The following is a 26,991-nucleotide window of genomic DNA, read 5'->3' on the forward strand; positions in this document are numbered from 1 at the left end:
CCCACAAGCGAATCCGAGGCTTGCACACCTATTGAGGGCCAAATGCCCCTTAGCGTGGGTCTTTTGAAAGCGGAGTAAAAGCTGTATCTTTTGGAAAAAAAACAGGTCCGTCAAATATGAACTTGTCACCGATCATGATCGGGTCAAATTCAGGGGAGGGATTTAGGGCAGAGGGAGGGCAGAGGTAAGAACATTCCTCCCCTTCATCAGAGAATGAGGAGGAGAAGGAAGGAGCTGGAGGAAGGATGGAAACAGTGATCGGGGATAACTGAGCAAGAGGAGGAGGAGGAAGGAGCCAGAGGAAGGATGGAAAGGGCAATCGGGGATAACTGAGCAAGAGGAGATGGAGGAAGGAGCTGGAGGAAGGATGGAAAGGGCGATTGGGGGTAATGGAGCAAGAGGAGAAGGAGGAAGGAGCCAGAGGAAAGATGGAAAGGGCGATCGGGGGTAACGGAGCAAGAGGAGGAGGAGGAAGGAGCCTTGAAAGGGTGCCAAGGGAAATCAGGGTAACGGAGCAGGAACAGGAGGAGAAGGGAAGAGCCTTGGAGAAAGGGTGCCAAGAGACGGAGGAGGAGAAGGAGGAGGAAGGAGCTGGGGGAAAGAAGGGGGTCATGAAGGGCAATCAGGGTAACGGAGCAGGAGGAGGAGAAGGAAGGAGCAGGAAGAAGGGTCAAGTTCAGGGGAGGGAATTAGGTTGGAGGGAGGGCACAGAACGGAACAAGCTTCCCTCTTGCACCAGGCAGCTTTTTCTCTCTCTTTTTATTTTTGACAGACTATGCACATGCTTTTTGTTACAGGTAGGTACATATACAGATAGAATGCGTGTCTGCTTGTGCTACTTTCCCTTTCATTTCCTTGCTCCCAGCATGGCATTTGCAATAGGCTTTTTTTTTTCTAAAGTATTTTTTATATGTGAATGCTACAATGCGAATGTTACAAATGTTCCTCTTTCAATTTGGCAAACTGATACAGAATGCTTTTGCTACTGTCTGTAAGGAATTCTGGGGTGGCTGAGGGAAAGAAAAGGATGCAGAGATGCCATTTGGGGTGAGGAATTTATTATTATTATTATTGTATGTGTATGAGGCATTCTGGGGTCGCAAGGAGGGAGGATGCAGAGATTGCATTAGATTGCATTTTGGGGTTGAAAACAGAGGCAGGGGAAGATCTGTAGTGGCCCAAATACACACAACACACACACACACCTGGAGATTTTAAATCTGACAAAATATGCGCTGCCTGGGTTTTTTTTGTTAAAAAGGAGGGGGGAAGCAGACTTCCGTTTGCCCAATTGCTGTAGGAAACGCCACCTTGACGAAAGCGGAACTGAATTTGATTGACAGCAAAGGCGCCTTCCTTTTAAACCGGTTTCGAAAATGAGAACACTCTGCAAGAGCTGCAATGGCATTCAGGGTTAAATTACCCTGATTGAGGTAAATTATTAGTGGGCACTTGCTTCCAGAGGGATTCGGGGGCAGGGGGACTGAATCTGCCCAGTTCCATCCAGCGCAAATAGCTCAGTGGGAATGGGGCCAATAATTAAGGCTGCAAACTACAACATTAGTAGGTAGAAAATGTTTTCCCAAGTATCAAACCATGTGACCCAGCCTGTGAGGAAGGCAAAGGCAAACCCCTTCTGAACAAGTCTTGCCAAGAAAATCCTGTGATAGGTTGCCTTAGGTTCACATAAGTTGGAAATGACTGGAAGGCACAAAACATCAACAGCATCTAAGTGTAGGGAAAGGGACATTCTAGTGAAACAAGATCAATTTTAAAAGTAGAGATAATATGATGAGTTATCTTACCTGTTATAGCAAAAAGCAGTGAGCCTTTCTCTGCCAGCTCATTGAAGGATATGAATTCAACTGCTGTGGATTTAAATTTCTTTTCTTTTTTCCCATTAAGGCTCTACAAGTCTAACTGGCCCTCTGTTCTCATGGTGGATCCGTTTCATATCCCCCATGCAAAAACGGGGGCTCGCACATATCCAAGCCCCATAGGCTTTAATGGGGCACATGCCTGTGAGCGCGCACAGGGAATGCACCGTAGAGGCGCGCCCCACTGGAAACAACAGAGGTCACTCCTCTGTGAGTGTTCAACCACAGATCCCATATCCATGTGTTAAGAGGGGCGACTGTACTTTAAAACCTTGTTTATGTCATTATACCCAAGGCTGTAACTCAGGGCTTTTATCCAGAAAATCAACAGGCCTTCTTTATACAAATACAGTACATCAGTGCTGCTGCTCATAATTAAATAAAAGGAGTATGCATAGCATACTGACCTGTAAGTCTTTCCAAGACATCAAATCCATGCTTCAGTGCAATAATATCAAGAAAAGAAATTGTACCATCCTCAAACCTATATGAATCAAGAAAAGGGAGAAATAATAGTGCAATTAATTTTTTTTGCTGTTGTTCATATATAAGATAAACATGACTAAACATTATTTAGCAGAAATTACCAACATTTGTTATTAATAATAAATTAACATTGGCCTAGTTTCAACAATAGAATGGTTTCTCAAAGCAACTAGAATTCCTGAAGTTCCAACATACAGCCCTTCCTCCCAAATATAATGTCACAATAAACTAGGGAGTACTGTTCATACTGCTCTTCCTGCCTTTCCCTGCCAGATTGCTCCCAGGGAAAGGCAGCGATCTGGCTGGGAAAGAGGCAAAGAGCCAGTTAAAGGGACAGGAGTTTGGGGAAAAAAACAGTGTGTGCCCCTGCTCCTCTTCCCCTGACCATCCCTCCCTTTAGCTGGTTTCTGAGTGGGGGGGGGTATTCATGGTTTCTCCACATTTGCAGGGATCTTGTTGCCCTAACCCCTGCAAATGTAGAGGGAGAACTGCACTCCTAAAGAAGAAATGGAACTTACAACAGGAATATTGGGCAGGATCCACACTTAGTCAAAAAAGCGGACCCATTGATTCCCTTATTCTTCATCAAGATGGGGAAATTAACTGAAGGCTTCTTTATACAAAGAACAACAAAGATGATGCACATTAAATCCCAAATGTAAGTGGAAAGTGTTCAGCCCTAGCATTCTTCATAATATCTTACTTTACAGAGAGGATTCATTTTCTTTCCAAGAGCATTTAGTTCTGTGAGCCTCTACCAGATACAAGTTTCCCACCTCTCATATGAGGGAGAACTAGTCAGAGTGGAAAACTAAGGAAAAGCCAGTAGTGACAACACCTGAGTATGATCCAATTTCTGACCTCTTTTTACTGACGCCTAGTCTAAGTATACCTTCCTTTCAGAAACTGTATAACCATGTTTGCTACCTGCATGCTCCATCTCGCTGGTGGACTGATGGCCTCAGACTGCTTCCTGCCAGGACCAGGAAGTACCCAGCCAGGAACACCTGTTCCCTTTTGGAAGGGGATAATGGTTGGGTGCCTGCTGCAGTGAGCCCACCATTGACAGGGTCGAACCAAAGGGGGGGTTGCCCCTTTGGAGGAGCTGCTTTAGGGGGAGCAAGAGCCAGTCCAGCTTTGGAGGGTATATTTTAATATATTTTAATGTAATTAATTTAGCTGTAATCTGATGTTAACTGTAATTTGATTAATTTAACTGTATTTAGTTAAGGAAAGGGTATGAATTTTTAGTTGTGTATATGTTATGTAATTGTTTATGTAATTGTTTATGCATTTTTGTAAACTGCTTTGATCTGGCGGTATATAAATAAAATTTATTATTATTATTATTATTATTATTATTATTATTAGTTCTATAGAATGCTATAGAATGCGGGGATAGAAGGTTATTCTTGGGGTTCCGGTGTTTCACCCAGGGGAACCTGAGGAGGAGGTCTGGAGAGGGATCACCCCCTCAACTGCTAACATACTCAGTTGCTCCCTTCTTTTGCAGCTCTCAAGAAGACAACAATAGAGTAGAATTAAATAAAGTGGCCCATTTTACAATCCAGTGTTTTGTCTCTGGTCCCATTATTTCCCATCTTGACCAGCAAAAGACTTGGAACAATTACCGTGGTGAAATAAAGTGCAAAAGCAGGGGTACAGCAGAATATTAAGAAAACAAAAATAATGACCATACATGATCTACACAACTTAAAAGTAGATGAGAAAGATATCAAAATAGTTTAAAGTTTTATTAAGACTGTAGTCAAGAAATCAGAAGAAGACTAAGGCCTGTTACAGACTGCCAAAATAAAGCTGCTTTGGGTCTCTTTGGAGTTATGCTATTTTTCCTTTCTATATGGTAATTTTATCTATTCCTCTTTTAATTGTTACTATCTTAGAATGTACGCCTTGGGCAGGCTTTTATTTACTCCTAATTTTACCGACTTTGTACAGCGCTGCGTATAATTACAGCGCTATAGAAATAAAGTTTAATAATAATAATAATAATAATAATAATAATAAATGATGTATGGGTCCTAAGAGTCCAGAGGTCGCGTCAAAGCCACACTCCATTCCTAAGCACCGGAGTGCAGCTTTTGGTGCAGCTTCCGGATTCTTAGGATGCATGCATCATTTAAATAGCATACCTCCAAAGAGACCTGAAGCAGCTTTATTTTGGCAGTCTGTAACAGGCCCAAGATTTGGTAGGGAAGCCATGAAGGAACAAAATAAGATCCTCAAGTGCAAAGATATATCCTTAAAGTCAAAGACAGACTCAGCCACGCTAGACTATTTCCAGTTTCTTATTTAAGCTGTAAATCTGTAAACTGAATAAAGATGCTGAAGGAGAATTCTATAGATACCATGGACTGCCAAAACGTCAAATAAATGGTTCTGACAGCAAAATCATGCCTGAATTCTCTCTAAAAGCCAAAATGACTAAACTAAGGCTATTGTCCTTCCTCCCTTCCTGAACTTTGAAAACTCACTGGGAAAGGCACAACTCACTTGGAAAACTAGGAAGCAGTAGGAAAAAAAGTAAGACCACATCAAAGATGAATTGACACAACTAAGAAAGCTCTGAGACCCAAAACAGAGGGCCAAATAGACCAGCTTTCCTCTGCTTCGGGGGACATGGTGTTTATACAATGGATGCTCCCAACATGGCTGGAAGCCACTCTGAGGCAGCCTGAAGCCACCAGCAATAGAAGAGAGAAAAAAGCCGCTCCTTGCCAGCAGCTCATTCAGGACCATGGTGAAGGCCTGCTTCAGTCCTGGGCTGTCCAGTAGCTGCGGTCCCAGGACGATCGGGGACTGATTGCAGCTGGAGCAGCCACAGGTCACTCCAAGCCACCAGTCTGCTTCACCCCTGAGTTTACAAGACCTGATCAAAGCTGTTGATGGTTCTCTCATTCATTGAGCCACAATAAAAGTCAAAGCTGATTTGATGGCAAAGAACAACAAAATTACATTATATAGTCAAACAAAGTCTTATAATATATCTGGTGCAAATTTAGGATTTTTAGCATTTTCTCAAAATAATTTTTAGTTTAGTCACCTCACCTCTCATTTACTTCAGGGATCATATTTACAGGTTTTTTTTAAACTACGTCTTACTTCTTTCAAAATGAATTTCATATAGTGAATACACAAAACCAAGACTCTGGGCTTGTGTTATTCAGGCAATGGCTTGGTTCACGTATCAGTTCAGGCATACTTATGATTTCTTATGATGCCCAAATTTAGCAAACTAGCATTGCTTCCAAACAATACTTTACAAGTCTCCATCAAATCATGACTTGGGACTGGTTACAGCTAACTAAATACTTGATTCTAATATTATGGCAAAATGCTGTTAGATAAACCAGGAAGGGGAAGACGGAATAGAAGAGCACAGTCTTTGGGCTCTAAATTTTAAACTATGACTAAACTATAATGCAGAGGAATCGATTCACAATATTTAAACTGATCCAGTCACTATGACTGGAAACCTATGTAACCAGGGAATTAAAGAAAAGCATGTCTGTGGTTTTACCTTTCAGCCATGGATTGTCTTGGTGAATAGAAATCCTCTTCTGCCAAATAGGCAGCTGCGGTTCCTCCTCCAAAATAGTTTTTTTTCAAGCAAGAAGCAACTTCATTCTTTACTATTAGGGCACCTAAACCAGTGGGAAACCCAAATATCTTATAGAATGATACTGGTACAAAGTCTGCTTGGTGAAGACTTAAGTCTAATGGAGCAGTGCTAACATAAGATGCTGCATCCAAGAGTACAAACCATTTCCCCTGAACCTTAACGGGGCACAGTTCCCCAGATTTTATCTTTTGTATCCAGGCAAGGGGATATTTAGTGCCTGAGAAATTACTCTGAGCAGGAAAACAGAAGAGGTGAGGTGTTCTATTGCTCTTCTCCTCAGCTACCATGTCATTTGTCCCTGACAACATTTCCTTTGGTTTCACTGGAATGAACAAGACATTCATTGCAGTAGTAATTCCTCTCATGCCCACCACAGACGTGTGGCTATCAGTGAGGTAGCAAAACCGGCTGCCAGGATCCTGCAAGGTTTCAGGCATCCAAGGAAAAGTCTCTGCAACCAGCTTGAGTGCAGTTGTGCTGCCTGAAGTGAAAATAACAGTATAGTCTTCCACAGTTGTATTGAAGTGCTGTAATATCCTGCAAAAGAATGAGGGAAACACAGCAACTTTTAAGAGGTATTTGAAAAGTACTAAAATACTTTTCTTGGCTGATGTGTCTGATTCTAGCATCTAAACCAAAATTTATGCAGACAAGATATGTGGCTACATTCTGTTTTCCATTATTGAAGTTCAAAGGTATGCATCATATTGTTTATGAAGTTGAAATTTTAAAATATAATTTAATTAAACACATGAACAAAATAATTAATTCTGGGAATTATTTGCTGTTGTTTGTGTTTATATGGAGGGAAAATGTTAACGCACCCATAGATGAGAGATCCACTATCTCATCTGAATGAACACTGCCTAACTATTACTGAAGAGTGGGTTACAACTGCATAAAAGTAGATAATTAATTAGATGAACTACAAGAAATTCCTAAGCAAGTATGAGTAACTGAGTCATCAAAGCTTCAGATATGCTTTTAAGTAGATGCACTGAACACAGTGAAGTGCTCTTGTTTCATTCATTTGTACAGTCTCCATTTAGTGACCTTTGAAAAGGACAAATCAATACTGAAAAGGTACCATATCAGATGTTTCTTACTGTGCATTAAAGGTCATAGGAGACTGTTGTGTGTGTTAGCAGTTTCAACACTGTTGTTTTGAGGAAGACATTGCTAACAATTGAAGGTAAAAAATCAGGACATTTCGATAAAATCTGAATAATCTCAGCATCACCAATGAGTGCTAAATAAATAAAGCACTGATACAATACACATTTCCCATACATTATCAATAAATTCTGTTTCTGTGACTAAATATGCTTCCTTGGAAAATTCTATTCAAATCAATGGAATTTATTTACTTCCAAGAGAGAGAGAGAGAAAGAAAATATTTGAGATTGGGACAAGATTGTTCCTAACTGGAGCCAAGTGGTATACTATAAAAAAGAAATAAGGGGTGAAACAGACCGCCCCTGAGAAAACCCCACGCTGTGACCCCAATCTGCCTTTTTGCCAGCCCAAAAATAAGTGGGGAATTGCCACTCATTTTTGTGTTGGCAAAAAGCCGGCTTTTCTACCCTGCTGCAGTCAAAAGCTGGTTTTCAAGCGCTCCGGTTAAACGCCATGCTGCCGGAGTGGCCAAAAGCTGGCCCATGTGCGGGCAGCCAGGCTGGCATTTGTAGTTTTTTGGCTATGTGGCCATGTTCTAGAAGAGTTTATTATTGATGTTTCACCAGCATCTGTGGCTGGCATCTTCAGAGAATGCTGGCATGGAAGAGAGCAAATATAATATAATATAATATAATATAATATAATATAATATAATATAATATACTTTTATGACTGGCATCCGTGTCAGGAATAAACTCTTCTAGAACATGACCACATAGCATGAAAAACCCACAAAAAACTATGGATGCCAGCCATGAAAGCCTTCGACTTCACATTGGAAATCTATACGGGGAGAAACAATTCCAAGACACCTGGAAAATTCTAGACCAGGAAAGCACATCTATTCTGCTTACTAACTTTCCTCCTATCACCCCTCTCTACCCAGGGTCACACAGTATATATAAACTCTCTTCCATGCCAGTATTCTCTGAAGATGCCAGCCACAGATGCTGGCTAAATGTCAGGAATAAACTCTTCTAGAACATGGCCACATAGCCCAAAAAACCCACAAAAAACTTTGGGAGACCCTTCACATGTCAGCAAGAACTATACAAGACTTTGGCCTGTTACAGACTGCCAAAATAAAGCTGCTTCGGGTCTCTTTGGAGGTATGCTGTTTAAATGTATGCATCCTAAGAATCTGGAAGCTGCACCAAAGCTGCACTCCAGTGCTTAGGAATGGAGTGTGGCTTTGGCGTGACCTCCGGACTCTTAGGACCCATGCATCATTTAAATAGCATACCTCCAAAAAGACCCGAAGCAGCTTTATTTTGGCAGTCTGTAACAAGCCTATGATTTCTTTCAGCTAAAGATATATTGAGACTTGTCATTTCTAGAAATGATGAACAGATCAAGTGCAATATAGTTAATACAAGAGATTTATGAAATAAACTGAAATGTCCAAATATAAACATGAAGCACAACAGACATGACTAAAATGAAGTTTGTTGTACCTGTATCGAACATGTTCAATGGTGTCATATGTCAGTTTGCTACTGATGTTCTTGCTGTGAGGGTTACCTAGGAAGTAAAAAGGCCTCAGTGCTTTATAAAAAAATAGATGTAATCTTTGAAACAAAGCACTGTCCCCTAAAATAGTTTAACTGAACACAGCATTCATTTTACACCTTACTGCAGTGCTGTGAAAGTCTTAGCAGTTTATCAAAGAAATCCTTTAACTAGCCATGAATTAAAGTGAAGCTCCCACAAAATACATATAGTGGAGTCTCCTCACCACCATGAAGTATTTCTCATATCTTGCTGCTGAAGGCATTCTCTCTGGCTTTTCATTTTAATGAGACCAGCAGGCCAATTCACCACATAGGTCCAAATCATTTTAGAATGACCCAATCTGATCTGGCCCCTGATCAGGCAAATCCAACCTGGATCTGTTCCAAGTCATAGCCATTCCGTTTGGGATTTGAATAAAGTGATTGCACAGAGCTTTGTCTATTGTTATTGGAAGCAACTCTGTAGGGTTTCAAATAGGATCTTTTCTTTCTCTGGCTGGAGACACCAAGAATTGATCCTCAGGTCTTCTGCTTTCAAAGCATCTGCTCTGCCACTGAGCTGTCTGTTGTTCCCTAGTTGATACTGTGTTACAGTACCACAATAAATTATTTCATTACAATAACTTTCCAAAGGGAAGGTAGTTCTCTTAAAGGATGCCAATATGAGAAGGCAGGGATCTTTCTATAAGCCATCCCTAACGTAGGTTTGGAATCTTTTTTGTTAGGGAAGGAAAATAAGGTACTAATGTAAGGGTGGCAACTTTTGTCCTTCCAGGGATTGTAAGACTGTAACCACCATCCTCCTCTGCAACACAGGCTGGGAGTGATGGAAGTTGCAGCTCAATAAAATCTGGAGTGTCATTAATTAACCGTTCCTTCTCTAATAACTTTGTGCACCCCTACTTGTTAGGCTGCCTGGCTATTCTTAACTCAAATGCAGCCAACCTGATTTTGCACATGACTTCCTCATGTTTCCCATTCTAGATGTGGATTAGGATCGATGTGGTATTTATTTTATTTTAGTTTAATGATCTCAAGACCTTATGACAGCATGCAGAGCCAACTAAGCTGTTCATGGTCATTTTGCCTTAATTTGTCTTAGCTGATTTGCAAAAAAATGTACCATTTTTGTCAGCCAAGATATAGCTCATTTACACAAGTTCATCATTTGAGAGTTGCAGTACCAAGTCATAACTTGTTTGATCTGTAATGGCACAACAGATATTTGTATCATCGCAAACTCAGCATTTTAAAAGGAGATGGTAGAAATGGATTCCATGGAAACATCAGCTTTAAGTGGCCACATCACACATGTGCATGTTTAGATTAGCCCTTAATAGTAGTGATTGGTAACTGGCCATTCATGTATTTAATGTGGCCCAATCAGGTGTTCGGATTTCTCCCCTGAGTGACAAAATAACATTTTTACTCAATTACATTTCCGTGTATAAGGTGAAATAAGAAAGCAGCACTTCATCTTCTTCATAATTTTCCATTTTCAAAAAACAGATTAAAATTAAGCTACAAAATTTTGAAGCAAGAGATTGTACCACCAAACAATGGGCTAGGGGTGTAATTTTGAACATTTCTCACTGCAAAAACACCTAGGGCTTGTTCCCACTATGAAATACAGCGAATTGCCGATCGGTGTAAATGACCCTCGTTCCCATTTGAAACCGGTCCCTGTCGCAATGTGATCAAATCCTGTCGTGATCGAGGTAAAGACAAAAAACTGTTTGTCCAGAGAGTAGTTTCAAAGTGGTTCTTTTCAGAAGAATCAATTCTGAAGCAAGTACAATAAGTGGAAACGACGGATCAGAATCGATTCATTCTGGAGGGGAGGGACTAGTGGCAGAAGGGTGTTTACCATCCCTTCTCAGTTTTTAGCAGATTCACCTTCCTCCCGTCTCAGCACTGCCTTTGAACTTTTAAAAAATAAATAAATTGATAGACTATTCGATTGATTGATATGTGTGTGTGTGTGTGTGTGTGTGTGTGTGTGTGTGTGTACACACACACCTTGGGCAATCCAAGGGTGGCAGGGGTCTGGGAGCCACACTTGGATTGCCTGATCCCAGGTGCCTGGGTCAGATCTCCGGGGGTCTCACTCCCCCTGCCACCCTTGGATCCCTGATCCCAGGGTGGCAAGGGCTTGGGAGGGACCTCCGGGAGTATCCCTCCCTCCTGCCACCCTTGGATCAGGAGGGACCCGCTTATGTCACTGATGATGCACAGATGATTAACATGCATTTTGAAGCGGTGCAAACTAGTGGAGATGACAATCACACCAAAAAAAGTGATTACAAGGGGATAATGAAAAGATCTGCTTTCATAATGGTAACAAGGGACCTTTTGGAATTGATTAACCAACATGGAGCAAATGCGAATCACACTCCAATTTCAATGTAAGTGGGAATGCGCCCCTGGTGAATAATAATACATTTGTGTCTTTGACTTTTGCTGATTTGATTATTCACAGATTTTATTAATATGTTCCCTCTAAGAATATCTACATCCTCCATCGCAACTCTATGGTCAACTTTAACCAAAAGTCACACTGAAAGACCTAGAAATTCCTAGAGAGAACACTCCACTAGGCATTTGAGGCTCCAGCTCAATTCTGTGCTCAATGATTGGAAGATGTTGACCACAAAGTTGCACTGGAAAACCTAGAGATTCCAAGAGAGGTGTTCTCTTAGGTAAAAACATAGAACTTTTGTTATCTGTGGTTTTTCCACATTCATGGGTGTGCTGTGCCCCTAACCCCAACTAATGTGGAGGGACAAGTATACATTGTTAAACCAGCAGATCTGAAAAACAAATGGTTCAGTCCTGCCTGCTTCCTCCTATTTTCTCTGTGCAGATACCTTTTATTTAATGTAGAAGAGTGTTCAGAACTGTGATTCCACATAATGGGATTCTCTTTTTCTACCTTGGAAATCTATCAACCCATTCCTCTGTATGGGTCAATCAATTCTCAGTCATAACTCTTCTCTTAGTAGCTGTAGCTGTCCTGTTAGCACACAACTTCGGTTCCTTTGCTAATACATTGGAATACACTGCATTCATAAAAGGAACAACTCTGTTATACTCTCTTCTGCATGTTCTAAAAGATAAGGCTAGCTTAAAATGTGCAGCTAACAGGACAGCGAGTTGGTGGGCCTAGACAGTCTTGGTTCCTCGGTACCTACTCAATGCTAAATTTGGCATCTGTGTGTGTGTGTTTAAATAAATTCAAGTACTAGAGCATTTTTAACTTCTGTCATTGCAAAATGAGGTGGAGAAATGATCTAGACTTCTTGATTTCTGCTTACCATAAACATTTTCACTAAGGTCATCAGTGAAGGCTTTCAGCAAACTCTGTGGAAAGACAGCAGTGCCTGCATGGTCAAGATAAGTAATTCCTGCAATAGAAAAAATGAAAACGTATTACATACTGAATTATTAGGGTTGTCACACTCTAGTTCCAAAAATCTGGTAGCCTAGTTTTCATTTTGTATAGATTGTTTTCTAATTATGCAAATCACATGGTAGCTTGATAAAGAGCAAAGTAACCCCTCCACTGATTTCCCACTCCATATCATGAGTCACACTGGCTAGAAACACTGAAAGGCAGAAGTGGCTCATTTCTCAAAAAACAATTGCACACAATGATTCCTGTATGCATATTTTATCTGTATTTGACTATTGTCATTATTTTTAATAGAAGCTGGAAATCAGACTAGTTCATGGTGAAAACAGGCACTATGTGGTCTAGCTAAAATCTGGGTCCAAACCCAGCAAACCAAGCAAAACACATTCAAGCTTTAAGAAATTTCAGAGAACAGAGTGCAAAACATGTAATGTAAACCAAGGGTCCTCAAGGTGGTGATCTATGGACTGGTGTCAGACTGCAAGCCATTGTCTGCCTGTCCACAGTGAGTTTCCAAGAAAGAAAGAAGCAGTTGTAGCCAATGGGCAAAAATATGGTATCAGATCCTGACACATTAGAAAAACAATACCAGTCACCACATCAGATAACCAAGAAAAATGTAAATAATATAAAAACAAAGTTAAAAAGCAGGACTACCCTGGATGTCATGCAATGTATTTAGAAATAGCTAGATTCTCAAACGGATTTTTTTTAGTTGCTGTAAGTCCCAAGTGACTAAGCTCTGTATACTTGGGCCCCACTCTGATTTCAAGACTGAAAGCCAAAACATTTAATAATGTTAGCCCTATCTATCACTGATATCTGATCCCAGATATTTTGAGAACATTCACACAGGCATGACATGACAAATGTGTACGTTTACACATCAAGTACATTTTACGTACAAAAATCCAAGCAGATGATATAATGCTGCAGAGGTGTAGCATTTCTCTCTTTCTTAAACATATTTTTTCTTTTCCTGGTGAATGAAACTACTAAAATATTTTACTGTACCTGCCTAGATATCATGTTCCAAAAACAATGTTTAGAGATAACTACTTTAGGAGCCCTGGTGACACAGTGGTTAAATACTGGCACAGCAACAACTCACAGGTTCAATCATGCAGGACTCCAGAGTCCACTCAGCCTTTTGTAGGTTGGTAAAATGAATACCCAGCTTGTTGGGGGCAATTGGCTTACACATTGTAAACGGATTAGGGAGTGCTAGTTCACTGATAAACGGTATAGATATGTACTTGCTATTGCTATTAATCACATTACTGCATGGATGTGGAGAAGAATGGTTTCTTCATACCATCAAATGGTTTTATGCCAATCTTTGATTAGAGTTCTGAATTTTCTACCAATGGAGAGGATCTCCACCTCTACAGCTGATCGACTTCACAGAAAAAGAGTGAAGGCTGTGGAACATCAGGCAGCAACACTTGGCAGAAGCATGCAGAGAAGTAGATAGAGAGGCAGTGCATTGCTCTTCAGATGCTTCTCGCTCCTTGAATCAGGGCAGCAAGCAGAGAGCACCAGTCAATTTAAGCCTGTTAAAGTTTCACTAATGAAAAGATATAGTACTGATAGTGAAATGACAACTAATTTGAGGAGAGGATACTTTTCAACTGATGATATTCAATGACGCAGCACATGGAAGCAAGAGGTGATGAGAGGATGCATTACTAGCGGCCCAGAAATCCCCCTGATAATCTCCCTAATCCCTATGAAGGCATTTAGTGAAGCCTTATACAGGCTGACAATGGAAACCTCTATCTCATGTTTCCATACATCCTTCAACTCATATTTCCATAGTTGCCTACCTAAGCCGCTTCAGGAGGGAAAAAAGACCAAGAACTGGTTCTGCCAGAGGATTAAGCATTCATTTTTCCTGCCCTTCAAACTAGCTACTGGGATTCTTCTGTCTCTATCCAGTATCACATGGTGCTTGCTCTTAAATTGCTTCACCAGGTTGTCACTTCTTTAATGCCCTGGCAATTTACCCTTGCTTATTTGTTCACTACTGTGAATGAAGATAGTAATCCTGGGATCTGCCCCTACCTCACAGAAGTCTTAGACCACTCTAAATTTTCTATGGTAACTCAGGGCTGAAGCAGACAGGCCAAAGGCCACTCTTGCCCCGATTGTATGGGGATCACAGCCACCACACGGCCCACTCTCAAAGCAGGCTGCTGCCATGATCCCTAACTGGCCACCAGCAGGAGCAGTTTTTGCCACTCCTTTTGCCAGCGGCTACAGGCTGCCTTTGGCAGCCTCCTCACAACTTCCGGCTGCGTTGGGGGCATGCATCATCTAGCCACACACCCCAAAGGGGCCAGAAGCTGCCTTATTTGGCCCATCTGTTTCTGGCCTCAGACTGCCTGCCTGCCTGCCATTTCAGGGCAATGTTGTTTGTTGCATTAGACAGGCAGTATGCAATCTGCATTTCTCCAGGCTTCTCATGCAGTTTTTCAAATCCCGTGTTTGAAAAACTTTGTAAGAAGACCAGAGAAGCATAGATTGCATACAGATCACATACTGCCTTACTATGGGGAAGTGGAGTAAAATACATCTTGACTTTTAAATCGCGTGTGTATCCCGTGGACGAATTGCTGTACGATAATCTGTGAAGAAAGCTCAGGCAAATATTTGTCTTCAGCCTGCTATGTTTTTAGGACATAAAACTTTAGATAATCTAGAAATGTCAATTACTTCAGTATCTAACCTAATGTAATATTCCTGAAGTCACCTGTTAATAATTAATACTTTTCTGACTAAACTGCAAACTAAAAGCAAATTCCTTAAGATCAAGTCACAGCTATTTTACGCAAGCATATATGGAGTGCAATCTTAACTGCTTTGCTGCACATTTGTTAACCAACTTAGTTATTTTTCTTCTTTTTTTAATAGACCAATCTAGCACATTGGATAAACTACACTACTGGCTTAAAGTGCACTTCTGCTCCAATATAGGCAGTTGGGGTAAGTGGCAGTAGACCCAGAAGCATCCACATAAATTTATTCTGAGTTGTCTATTTTGACCCCACAAATTATTTAATAAATCATTTGCAACAATAACTCAACCAGATTTCCAATTAATTCTGGCATGGGGGAGGCAAAAGTGAATGCATATACTTTTGAGGTTCTAATTTAACAGCTGATTATTCCAAGAGCCATTTTCAGGAGGGGGGACGGACACTATCTTTAAATAAATCAGTGCCTGTTTCAACTGATCTCCATCCAAGAGAATCAATTGAGAGAAAGCTGATATTACAAAGGCAAAATAAACAAACAAACAAAAAACCGTGGAAGAACATTTCAATCTTCCTGGGCACAAAATCATTGCTTCCAAGACCCTCAGGAACAGGATTGGAGATGTCTCATCCACAGGGTCGCCATGGGTTGAGATTGACTCAAGGATGGATAACAACAAGGAATACTACATATATTAGTAAACAAGTTCTTATTATGTCTGCAAATGTAATAAAACATTATCAGAAAAGTCTCTTACTTCTAAGTAACAAACCTTTGGGTAAGCTAAATGGATTGCACTGACACCTCAAGGCTAAGAAGATAGCTGCTTGACAAACCTGTATAGTCTTACACAACCCTTTGAAGGTTTACAGCCAGTGTCACAATTTGCATCCCATTACACTCTGATCACACCTCTACATTTATGTAACTATGCTTAAACACCTCTTGCTTCAGTATGGCACTTCACCAATGAATCTGAAGAAATGGATTGAAATTTATGAAAGCCTAAGCTAAAATCAATCATATACTTTTAAAGCCCTAATAGGTTTCCTTTCCTACTCCTTTTATTCAAAGGTTAAGTGTACATAGCACACGATGAAATTATTTCAGACATGGTCTAAGCATCTGGCCTTCTGGCAGCTTTCTCCCTATTTATCAGAATAAGGGGAGCCCTCTGGATGCTAGTGGAATGCAATTCCCATCAGTCTTGGCAACATAGCCAATGATGGGTATTGCAAACTTACAATATCTAGAGGGCTGCCCCTTGTCCACCACTGCCTTATCATAGAGAAAGAGTCCTCATAGCCATAACCTGAGCCCTGGTGACCATTCCTTCAGGATTCTCCTGATGTCCTCTCCCTGCCAGAGCAAGAAAGGGCATTCCTACAAGTGGTCTTACTATCAGCAGCCTGTTCTTCTCTCAGGCCTTCTGGAGGAAAGTAAACCTTTAAAGGCACCAGATCTAAGTTGGGCAGGTAGGTAGAAACAGGCTGCTAATCTTTCTCCCCACAATGCAGCTCTGAATGAACAGGTGTTGCTATACTAAAATACAAGCATTTTGCAATGGCAGCTTGAAATCAAATCTGTTTCAGACCTACAAGTACAGACTCACTGATTTATTACTTGCACAAAATAGCAATGTACATAATCATTATCTTTACCATGTGTAAAGGCATTACATATATTGATTAGACGTTGAGTACAAAGTGCACCAGAATGCATTATTTTTAAAAGAACCTTTATAGATAATTGCTACCTTGAAATGTTAATTCTTGTTTTCAAGCATGTCTACTAAATGAGGGGCATCAAGCCTCACAGTAATGACACTTCCGAGAACTGTCAGTTCTCAACAGACCTGAAGCACATGAACAGCATTCGCTTTGATACATAATACAGCTTTCTTTGAAAGTAAAGGAGTGTGAAAACGACCCTTTGAGGCATGAAACCAAAAGAAAAAAGGTTCCTACATTATCAGCCTCTATTGCTTACAAATAGCCATTGCACTACTAATTTGGCACTAGGAATGTGGTAGTAACAATGTGATCAATGAAGTCTACAAATGTACCAAATTTCAACTGATCCAATAAAAAAAAGATTACCATAGATACAGCAAATCAAAAACAGGCGACACATTTGCATTTTTATGGGAAAGGCATACTATATTGTTCTGAGAAAGAACTATTTCTGACAAATGTATTCAGGCTTCTTAAGAATGGATAAAGATCTGGTGAAGTTTGGAGTAGCAGTTCAAACATTTTAAGGGTTTCCTTCCCCATTCAAGCCTGTGAAGTGGGGCTGAGTGTGGGGAGACAGCAAGACAGCTATTTTGGCAGCTGGAGCCAAGGGGTGACATTTATCCACATAAAAATGAAAATGCCATACTCTGCATGTCTGCTCAGATGTAAGCGTTAAGTCAAAGTGCTTACTGCAAGGCCTTTAGACACAGACACATTGCAGCCTAAAGCAAATTAACCCAGTACATGTCCACAAATCAGGTGGTGCAGGTAAAGGAAGACACAGCAAAATACAAAAGCAGTTTTAGAGCTACATCAACAACCCATTGACATTTTTTAAAAAAACAGTGAAGGGTTAGGTCCTATGTGCCAAAATGGAACAGAAGATTCATCTTTTCTTAAAATGAAAGAAACAGGACTAAAATTAAAGAGTTGGCAGCTCTCAGGATATTCCACATGACTTGATGTCCTAGGATATCAGACAAAAATCAGGGAGAAATAGGAACAAACAAACATATTTTGAAAATTAACATTAACTGACATGAATTAGTAAACCAATGAGGGAAGGGTGCAGAACTAAATAAAAAAGGAAAGTGTTCATAAACCACCACTTCTGAAATCTAGAAAATTTTGCAAATCTGGTTTAGGTTCAGACCGACATGTTTACAACATTTCAGCTTTTTAAGGTCAACTATTTCTGGGAAGAGAAAGACTTCTGTCTGAAGAGGTTTTACAAATCTTCTCTTTCAGGGATTGTCAAAAATAGATGATTATAGATGGTCGATGTAATGACATAAAGCACATTTGTTGTTAACTGCTGTCAAGCTGACTTTATGGCAACCCTATGAATGCGAGACCTCCAAGTCACCCTGTCATCAATAGCTCTGTTCAGGTCTTACAGACTCAGGACAATGGTTTCTTTGATTGAGTCTATCCATCCGGAATGTGGTCTTCCTCTTTTCTTACATCCTTCTATGCATTATGGTCTTTTCTAGTGGGTCATATCTTCTCACAATATGGCCAAAGTACAACAGCTTCAGTTTAATCATCTTGGCTTCTAGGGAGAGTTCAGGCTTGATTTGCTCTAGGACCCATTTATTTGTCTTTTTAGCAGTCTGGTATCTGCAGAACTCACCTCCAGCATGGCATCTCAAATGAGTTGATTTTCTTCCTATCAATTTTATTCACTGCTTAGCTTTCTCAGCCATACATAGAGGTGGGAAATACGTTAGCATGGGCAATGCTAACTTTAGTATTCAATTATATATCTTTACACTTCAGGACCTATTTATTTTCTTCATAGCTGGCCTTCCAAGTCCTACTCTTCTGATTTCTTGACCGCAACGTCCACTCTGAAACATGATTGAACCAAGGTATAGGAAATCTAGAACTATCTTGATGCCTTCATAATCTACTTTAAAGTTATGTAAATCATCCGTAGCCATTATTTTTGTTTTCTGAATGTTCTGTTGTAAACCTCCTTTAGTACCTCTTCCCTTGAATTTCTTCAGTAATCGTTCCAAGTCTTTAATATTTTCTATTAGTTGTATGGTGTCATCTGCATATCTTAAATTATTTCTGTTCCTTCATCCTTCATCAGAGTCTAATCCTAATTTGTGTACGATATATTTGGCATGTAAATTAAACAGATAAGGTGACAAATGCAACCTTGCCTGACCTCCTTGCATTTTGGAAACCATTCCATTTCTCTGTATTCTGTCCTGATAGCAATCTCTTGTCCTGACCACAAGTTATGCATCAGGACAATCAGCTGTTATGGCACATGTATGTCTTTAAGAATGATCCATAGCTTTTCATGATCTACACAATCAAAGGCTTTTCTATCATTTATATAGCACAGGCTAATTTGCTTTTGAAATGCTTTGGTACATGCCATTATCCAACATATGTTTGCAATATGATCCCTGGTGCCTCTTCCATTCCTGAACTCAGCTTGGATAGCTGGCCTTGCTTGCTCTATATATGTTAAAAGTCTTTGTTGCAGAATTTTGAGCAACACTTTGCTGGCATGGGAAATTAATACAAACGTCTTGTGGTTACTGCAATCCCTAGTGTTCCCTTGGAAATTAGGAAATATATTGAACATTTCCAATCCGTGGTCCATTGTTTTGTTTTCCATATTTTTGACAGATTTTGGTTAAAACTAGAGTAGATTCTGTCTCTGGGGATTGCAGCAGCTCTGGTATCCCAAATACTCTGAGTGCAACTTCCACTTCACTTTTTAAAATTGAAGGTTCATCTGCACATGGTTCTTCTTGAACAAACCAGTCATCCTTTCATTTCTTCTATATAGTTCTTCAGTGTATTGTCTCTATCTTTTTATTTCTTCTGTGTAATGGAATATGTTTCTCTGATAGTCATAGAGCATCCCCATTCTTGGTTTAAATTTCCCTTTGATTTCTCAGATTTTGTGGAAGATCTTTTGTTCTTCCCTTTTTGTTGTTGTCTTCAATTTCTCTGCATTGATTATTATAATACGTCTTGTCACTGGACATAAGTCATTAAACAATTGAATTCAGGTTTCTGTCTCCATTTCTGTCACCTATTATTTTTGCTTCTCATCTGTTCTTAACTGCTTGAAGAGTTTCCTCTGTCATCAATTGAGGTTTCTTTTTCTTTTTGGCTACAGATACTGTCTTTTTGCATTCCCTCCTAATAACTTCCCTGGCTTCAGTCCAATGTTCATTGGGTTCCCATTCAATTAAGCCTAACATTGCAAATCTGTTTTTCACATTATCTTTAAATTCTATGGAGATGTTCTTCTGCTTGTACTTAACACTGCTGTTTTTATTTTGAAGAGAGGAGACAAAGGGCATATAAGCACTCTTCCTCTCACTGAAACTTCAGCCACACACGCCATGAAACCCACTGGAACTGCTCTCACATTAAAACCACGTCCTGAATTTTAGCACTTTTTGGAGGAGGTGAAAAGCAGGCAAGTGTATAAGCAAGACAACTGGTTGCTTATACTGCACCCCTCTTTATCACATGGCCCACAGTGGTGTCTAGAGAGCGTTTGGGAACTGTATCCAGCTTGAGGGCTGAATTCCAATTTTGAAAAAGTTTTGGGACCATTTTGTAGAGGTCAGTGTGGCTCTAAGGCAAAGTAGCTTTTAGTTTTTCTACCCTAACACAGAAGAGTGTACTTTGTTGCTGCTGCTGCTGTTGTTTGAAACAACTGAACACCCTCAAAACCCATTTCTCAACACTGGAGCACGAAGAATTCTAGGTAAAGCAATGTAACCCAAAGGAAGATATTTTTTTGAAATGTAAAAGTGTCCCTAGTCTAAAGTAAGCCAAGAGGCTGTCCTTTATAAGGCAATAAGTTACCAGTTCCAGAAGCAAAGAACCAAAGGAACTGAGGGGATAAGCACACACCCTGTAACAGTTTCAACAGAATTTAAGCAATGAGGAGTAAATCTTCAGTCTGAAATGCAGAGATACATAACCAGAATACTCCCCTTCTTTCATTTCAAAAATTAACAGCCAAAGGCAGTGAGCAACCAGAAATACATAGCAGCAGGTCAAATTACTTTCAGGCTTTCAGAAGTCTGGTGGGAGGGGAGCATGTAGTGATCCAAATCCTAAAAAGACCCAAGGAATGTTCAAAGACAAGGGGACAGCCCTAATGAAACCACCCGGATGGGTACATGGAGGCTTTGCAGGCTAAATCAGACCCCTCTCTGGGCTGCATTAAGCTTGCAAACTAGAAGTTTGCCTCTCACAGTCTAGAGGTACAAACCACTGCCTGCCTGCTTGGCTTCTCTCTCCCACCTACCAGCACTCTGCAACACAGAAAGTTGTTTATTGCAAGTGCAGGCACCTCCCTTCAGCAGCTCACCTGCTCAATTCCACCATCTCTGGGTGACTGGATGGTAACCTATTTAATCAGCCACACCATCACCCAGTGACAGAAGGTTGCTCAGCAGACAAGGATGATGACTGCTTTTTGATGGAGCATAGGGTTGCCATATCCCGCCCCCCGGCGGGACAATCCCGGTTTGGGCGGTGCCATCCCGGTCCCGGTCCGGTTTGGCGCCCAAACCGGGACGGCCCCGCCCACCGCGGCCACCTCCGCCGCCGCGGCGGCTCCAAGGCCTTTCTGAGGCCTGGGAGGGCTCTCCGCGGTTGGAGCTCCAGCCGCGGAGACGCTCCCTCCCGGGCCCCAGCGAGGCCAGGGAGGAGGAGGAGGAGGCGGCCGCTTCCCACCGCGGCGATCACCGCGATGAGGGGCGGCCTCCGCCTCCTTCCCGGCCTGGGAGCCGGCTGAGGCTTGCTCCCAGACCGAGAGGAGGAGGCGGCCGCTTCCCACCGCGGCAATCACCGCGATGAGGGGCGGCCTCCGCCTCCTTCCCGGCCTGGGAGCAGGCCGAGGCTTCCTCCCAGGCCAGGAAGGAGGGGGAGGCCATTTGCCACCGCGGCGATCGCCGCGATGACAGGCGGTCCTGGCCCTCCTTCCCGGCCTCTATGGAGGCTTGGGCCTCCACAGAGGCCGGGAAAGCGAGTGGGAGCCGCCCGCGATCCCCGCGATCGCGGGCACTCTCCTCCCTCCTTCCCGGCCTCTATGGAGGCCCAAGCCTCCACAGAGGCCGGGAAAGGGAGTGGGGGCCGCCCGCGATCGCGGCGATCGCGGCGATCGCGGCGATCGCGGGCGCTCTCCTCCCTCCTTCCCGGCCCCTATGGAGGCCCAAGCCTCCACAGAGGCTGGGAAAGGGAGTGGGGGCCGCCCGCGATCGCCGCGATCGCGGGCGCTCTCCTCCCTCCTTCCCGGCCTCTATGGAGGCTTGGGCCTCCACAGAGGCCGGGAAAGCGAGTGGGGGCCGCCCGCGATCGCGGCGATCGCGGGCACTCTCCTTCCACCTTCCCGGCCTCTATGGAGGCTTGGGCCTCCACAGAGGCCGGGAAAGCAAGTGGGGGCTGCCCGCGATCGCCGCGATCGCGGGCGCTCTCCTCCCTCCTTCCCGGCCTCTATGGAGGCTTGGGCCTCCACAGAGGCCGGGAAAGCGAGTGGGGGCTGCCCGCGATCGCCGCGATCGCGGGTGCTCTCCTCCCTCCTTCCCGGCCTCTATGGAGGCCCAAGCCTTCACAGAGGCCGGGAAAGGGAGTGGGGGCTGCCCGCGATCGCCGCGATCGCGGTGATCGCGGGCGCTCTCCTCCCTCCTTCCCGGCCCCTATGGAGGCCCAAGCCTCCACAGAGGCTGGGAAAGGGAGTGGGGGCCGCCCGCGATCGCCGCGATCGCGGGCGCTCTCCTCCCTCCTTCCCGGCCTCTATGGAGGCTTGGGCCTCCACAGAGGCCGGGAAAGCGAGTGGGGGCCGCCCGCGATCACGGCGATCGCGGGCACTCTCCTTCCTCCTTCCCGGCCTCTATGGAGGCTTGGGCCTCCACAGAGGCCGGGAAAGCAAGTGGGGGCTGCCCGCGATCGCCGCGATCGCGGGCGCTCTCCTCCCTCCTTCCCGGCCTCTATGGAGGCTTGGGCCTCCACAGAGGCCGGGAAAGCGAGTGGGGGCTGCCCGCGATCGCCGCGATCGCGGGCGCTCTCCTCCCTCCTTCCCGGCCTCTATGGAGGCCCAAGCCTTCACAGAGGCCGGGAAAGGGAGTGGGGGCTGCCCGCGATCGCGGCGATCGCGGTGATCGCGGGCGCTCTCCTCCCTCCTTCCCGGCCCCTATGGAGGCCCAAGCCTCCACAGAGGCTGGGAAAGGGAGTGGGGGCTGCCCGCGATCGCCGCGATCGCGGGCGCTCTCCTCCCTCCTTCCCGGCCTCTATGGAGGCTTGGGCCTCCACAGAGGCCGGGGAAAGCGAGTGGGGGCTGCCCGCGATCGCCGCAATCGCGGCGATCGCGGGCACTCTCCTCCCTCCTTCCTGGCCTCTATGGAGGCTTGGGCCTCCACAGAGGCCGGGAAAGTGAGTGGGGGCTGCCCGCGATCGCCGCGATCGCGGGCGCTCTCCTCCCTCCTTCCCGGCCTCTATGGAGGCTTGGGCCTCCACAGAGGCCGGGAAAGCGAGTGGGGGCTGCCCGCGATCGCCGCGATCGCGGGCGCTCTCCTCCCTCCTTCCCGGCCTCTATGGAGGCTTGGGCCTCCACAGAGGCCGGGAAAGCGAGTGGGGGCTGCCCGCGATCGCCGCGATCGCGGGCGCTGTCCTCCCTCCTTCCCGGCCTCTATGGAGGCTTGGGCCTCCACAGAGGCCGGGAAAGCGAGTGGGGGCCGCCCGCGATCGCGGCGATCGCGGGTGCTCTCCTTCCACCTTCCCGGCCTCTATGGAGGCTTGGGCCTCCACAGAGGCCGGGAAAGCGAGTGGGGGCTGCCCGCGATCGCCGCGATCGCGGGCGCTCTCCTCCCTCCTTCCCGGCCTCTATGGAGGCTTGGGCCTCCACAGAGGCCGGGAAAGCGAGTGGGGGCTGCCCGCGATCGCCGCGATCGCGGGCGCTCTCCTCCCTCCTTCCCGGCCTCTATGGAGGCTTGGGCCTCCACAGAGGCCGGGAAAGCGAGTGGGGGCTGCCCGCGATCGCCGCGATCGCGGGCGCTCTCCTCCCTCCTTCCCGGCCTCTATGGAGGCTTGGGCCTCCACAGAGGCCGGGAAAGCGAGTGGGGGCTGCCCGCGATCGCCGCGATCACGGGCGCTCTCCTTCCTCCTTCCCGGCCCCTATGGAGGCCCAAGCCTTCACAGAGGCCGGGAAAGGGAGTGGGGGCCGGGAGGAGGCTGCTTCCCACAGCGGTGATCGCCGCGATGAGGAGCAGCCCTTGCATCCTTCCCGGCCTGAGAGGAGGCCGAGGCTTCCTCCCAAGGCAGGAAGGAGGAGGAGGACAAGGTTTTAAAATGTAGGACCTTTAAAAAAAATGGTCCTACATTTTTAAGCCTTGTCCTACATTTGTCCCGGTTCGGAGCTCCTCATTTATGGCAACCCTAATGGAGCAGCTTCCCTTGGCTCCTTTGAGGTAGCTATGCCCAATTCATTGTGCTGAATCCCCCAGAGATATAGGATAGTGAGACACCAGGAGGGCACAAAAGCTCAGAGACAGTAACATTCATCACACTTGCCCAGTTCTGGCTGCCCAGCAATCATGGCATGACAGCAGTGACTCCTCCCTCCCTCCACTTCTCTAGGCGCCATGCTTTGGGGACCAGGCATGGAGGAATGGAAGCCAGAGATGGCAGCTGTTCCTTGTCCCCTTCTCATGCTCTCCAGCACTGAGTCCAATAAACTGAACCCTTCCAGCCTGAGAGGACCATGAGCAGGAGCTTCCTTTTGGCAGCAAAGATTGGGCGACTGAGGGCTGTCACTCTCCCCAATTGATCCCCTGCCTTTTTAACGTTCTACCAGGCAGAGTGTACCTGTTTGTACATCTTATCTCTTTCTGTTGGGCTTTGCAGGGCAAAAGGGACGAACATGGTCTGCTCTGCCTACTCTGCCCTCTCTCACTGGGTGGCAAGGGGCAGGGAAGGCAAACCATCTCAGAAAGGCAGCAACCACCACGACCATTGCCTGCTGATCCTCCTACCTCACTGTGCTAGTGAGCAGTGTGGAAGACTGTGCTAGCTGGACTCATTACCAACCACAATACCACCCAGAAAGTGGGTGCATGGGAGAGGGAGAGAAGGAAGTGGTTGCTCCTTCAAGGACTAGCCCTTAGTGCCTAGGAACAGAAAGCCAAGCAAGCAAGGACCTTGGGGTTCACTATCTCTCTATGCAGCCTTGTAGGTCTACTCCTCCCGGTGCTTTGGTACAGAGAGGGTGAGTGGAGAGAAAAGCTGTCTCTACATTGGAGAAATAATCTGGTTTGACACCACTAGGGCAGCATCCATACTGGGGAAATAATCTGATTTGACACCACTAGAGCAGCATCCAAGAATCAACCCAGTTTGACACAAACAAACAAACAGCTTCATTTATATACTGCTTCATATTGAACAAACAGTGTCTGAGCAATTTACAACTCTAAACTAAGATACCACTACGGCAGCATCCACACTGGAGAAATAATCTAGTTTGACACCACAAGGGGGGCATCCACACTGGAGAAATAATCTAGTTTGACACCACAAGGGGGGCACCCACACTGGAGAAATAATTCGGTTTGACACCACTAGGGCAGCATCCACACTGGAGAAATAATCCAGTTTGATACCACAAAGGTGGCATCCACACTGGAGAAATGATCCAGTTTGACACCACTGGGGCAGCACCCACACTGGAGAAATCCGGTTTGACACTACTAGGGAAGCATCCACACTGGAGAAATAGTCCAGTTTGAGACCACTAGGCCGGCATCCACATTGGAGAAGTAATCCAGGACCTTACCACACGGGGGCTTTTTGAGCGTCAGTTCGCATTGGCCAATGCGTATTCACGTTATATAGCATTGGAGTTCCACACCTGTGAGCTCTGAATACGCATTGACCAATGCGATATAACGTGAATACGCTTTGGCCAATGCGTATTCACGGCTGGGTTCCGAACTGAAGGCAGCCAGCTCCTCTGTTTTCCAAGTACGCTAAATTAGGGGATCGGCTGGATCCACACTGATGGCCAGTGCAGAACCCCTGCTGCTTTGGCTGGTGTGTACATCCAATCCGCTGGTTCTCTTGAAGACCACCGGTTACAAATCTCCCATGATGCTGCGCTGGAATTTCCCCCTTCTCCTTCTGGTGGCCCTTTCCCCTTTTAGCACAACCGCTGGGGCTGGGAGCATTATTTCCACTGAACGAGATAAAGCAGAAACCTTTTGTGTCCGGGGAGGGAGGAATGTATATGTATATATGTGTGTGTGTGTGTGTACACACACACACACAAAGATGTGTGTGCAAGCATATACATGCAGCATTACACTTTCAGCTGCTCCACAGTTTGTGTGTGTGTGTGTGTGTGTGTGTCTATATGCGTGTGTGTATATGTATGTGTGTCTATATATATATATATATATATATATATATATATACATATACACACACACACACAAAGATGTGTGTGTAAGCATATACATGCAGCATTACACTTTCAGCTGCTCCATAGTGTGTGTGTGTATATATATATATACACACACACACACACACACACACATATATATAAACACTCAAGCAGACAGATGTGTGTGTACACATATAAATAAGGCATCACACTTTTGGCTGTGGCACAGTGTGTTTTTGTATATATATATGTGTGTTTGTGTGTGTGTGTGTGTGTATATATATATATATTATTAACCTTTATTTATAAAGCGCTGTAAATTTACACAGCACTGTACATACAATCTTTTTAATTGGACGGTTCCCTGCCCTCAGGCTTACAATCTAAAAAGACACATACATACATACATACATACATATTATATATATATAAACTCATCCCAATCCCAAGGGAAAGGTAGGTACATTGCCATGGGTGGGTGATCCAGTATTCCTGAATGGCAATGTACTGACCGCATGATTTCACTGAGTGGATCCTTGGCAATGGCCATCCAGGGAAATATATTCCTGCATATATATATATATATATATATATATATATATATATAGCGTGTGTGTATATGTATATGTGTGTATGTGTGTGTGTATATATATATATGTATATATACACACACAAACATGTGTGTTCAAGCATATACATGCAGCATTACACTTTCAGCTGCTCCACAGTTTGTGTGTGTGTGTATATATATATATATATATGTGTGTGTGTGTGTGTGTGTATATGTATATGTATGTGTGTGTATACACACACACACACACACACACACACACACAGATGTGTGTGCAAGCATATACATGCAGCATTACACTTTCGGCTGCTCCACAGTACATATATATATATATATATATATATAAAAAACTCTCATACAGACAAATGTGTGTTTACACATAGAAAAGGCATCAC

At 44.1% G+C, this 26,991-nt stretch overlaps 1 protein-coding gene across 1 annotated transcript in view; it reads right to left on the reverse strand.

Annotated features, from left to right (window-relative positions):
* The window catches only part of MOCOS (molybdenum cofactor sulfurase), an 87,136-nt gene that overhangs the window by 57,894 nt on the left and 2,251 nt on the right, over positions 1–26,991 (reverse strand). The window contains exons 2-5 of the mRNA XM_089532380.1: positions 12,008–12,097; positions 8,637–8,703; positions 5,905–6,543; positions 2,285–2,361 (exon numbers count right to left, since the gene is read on the reverse strand). Of these exons, the coding sequence (XP_089388506.1) occupies positions 2,285–2,361; positions 5,905–6,543; positions 8,637–8,703; positions 12,008–12,097 (873 nt within the window). The remainder of the gene's footprint in view (positions 1–2,284; positions 2,362–5,904; positions 6,544–8,636; positions 8,704–12,007; positions 12,098–26,991) is intronic.

This window comes from Sceloporus occidentalis, unplaced genomic scaffold, assembly GCF_023333645.1.
Source record: "Sceloporus occidentalis isolate IW3139 unplaced genomic scaffold, rSceOcc1.0.p SCAF_7, whole genome shotgun sequence".
Classification (NCBI taxonomy): domain Eukaryota; kingdom Metazoa; phylum Chordata; class Lepidosauria; order Squamata; family Phrynosomatidae; genus Sceloporus; species Sceloporus occidentalis.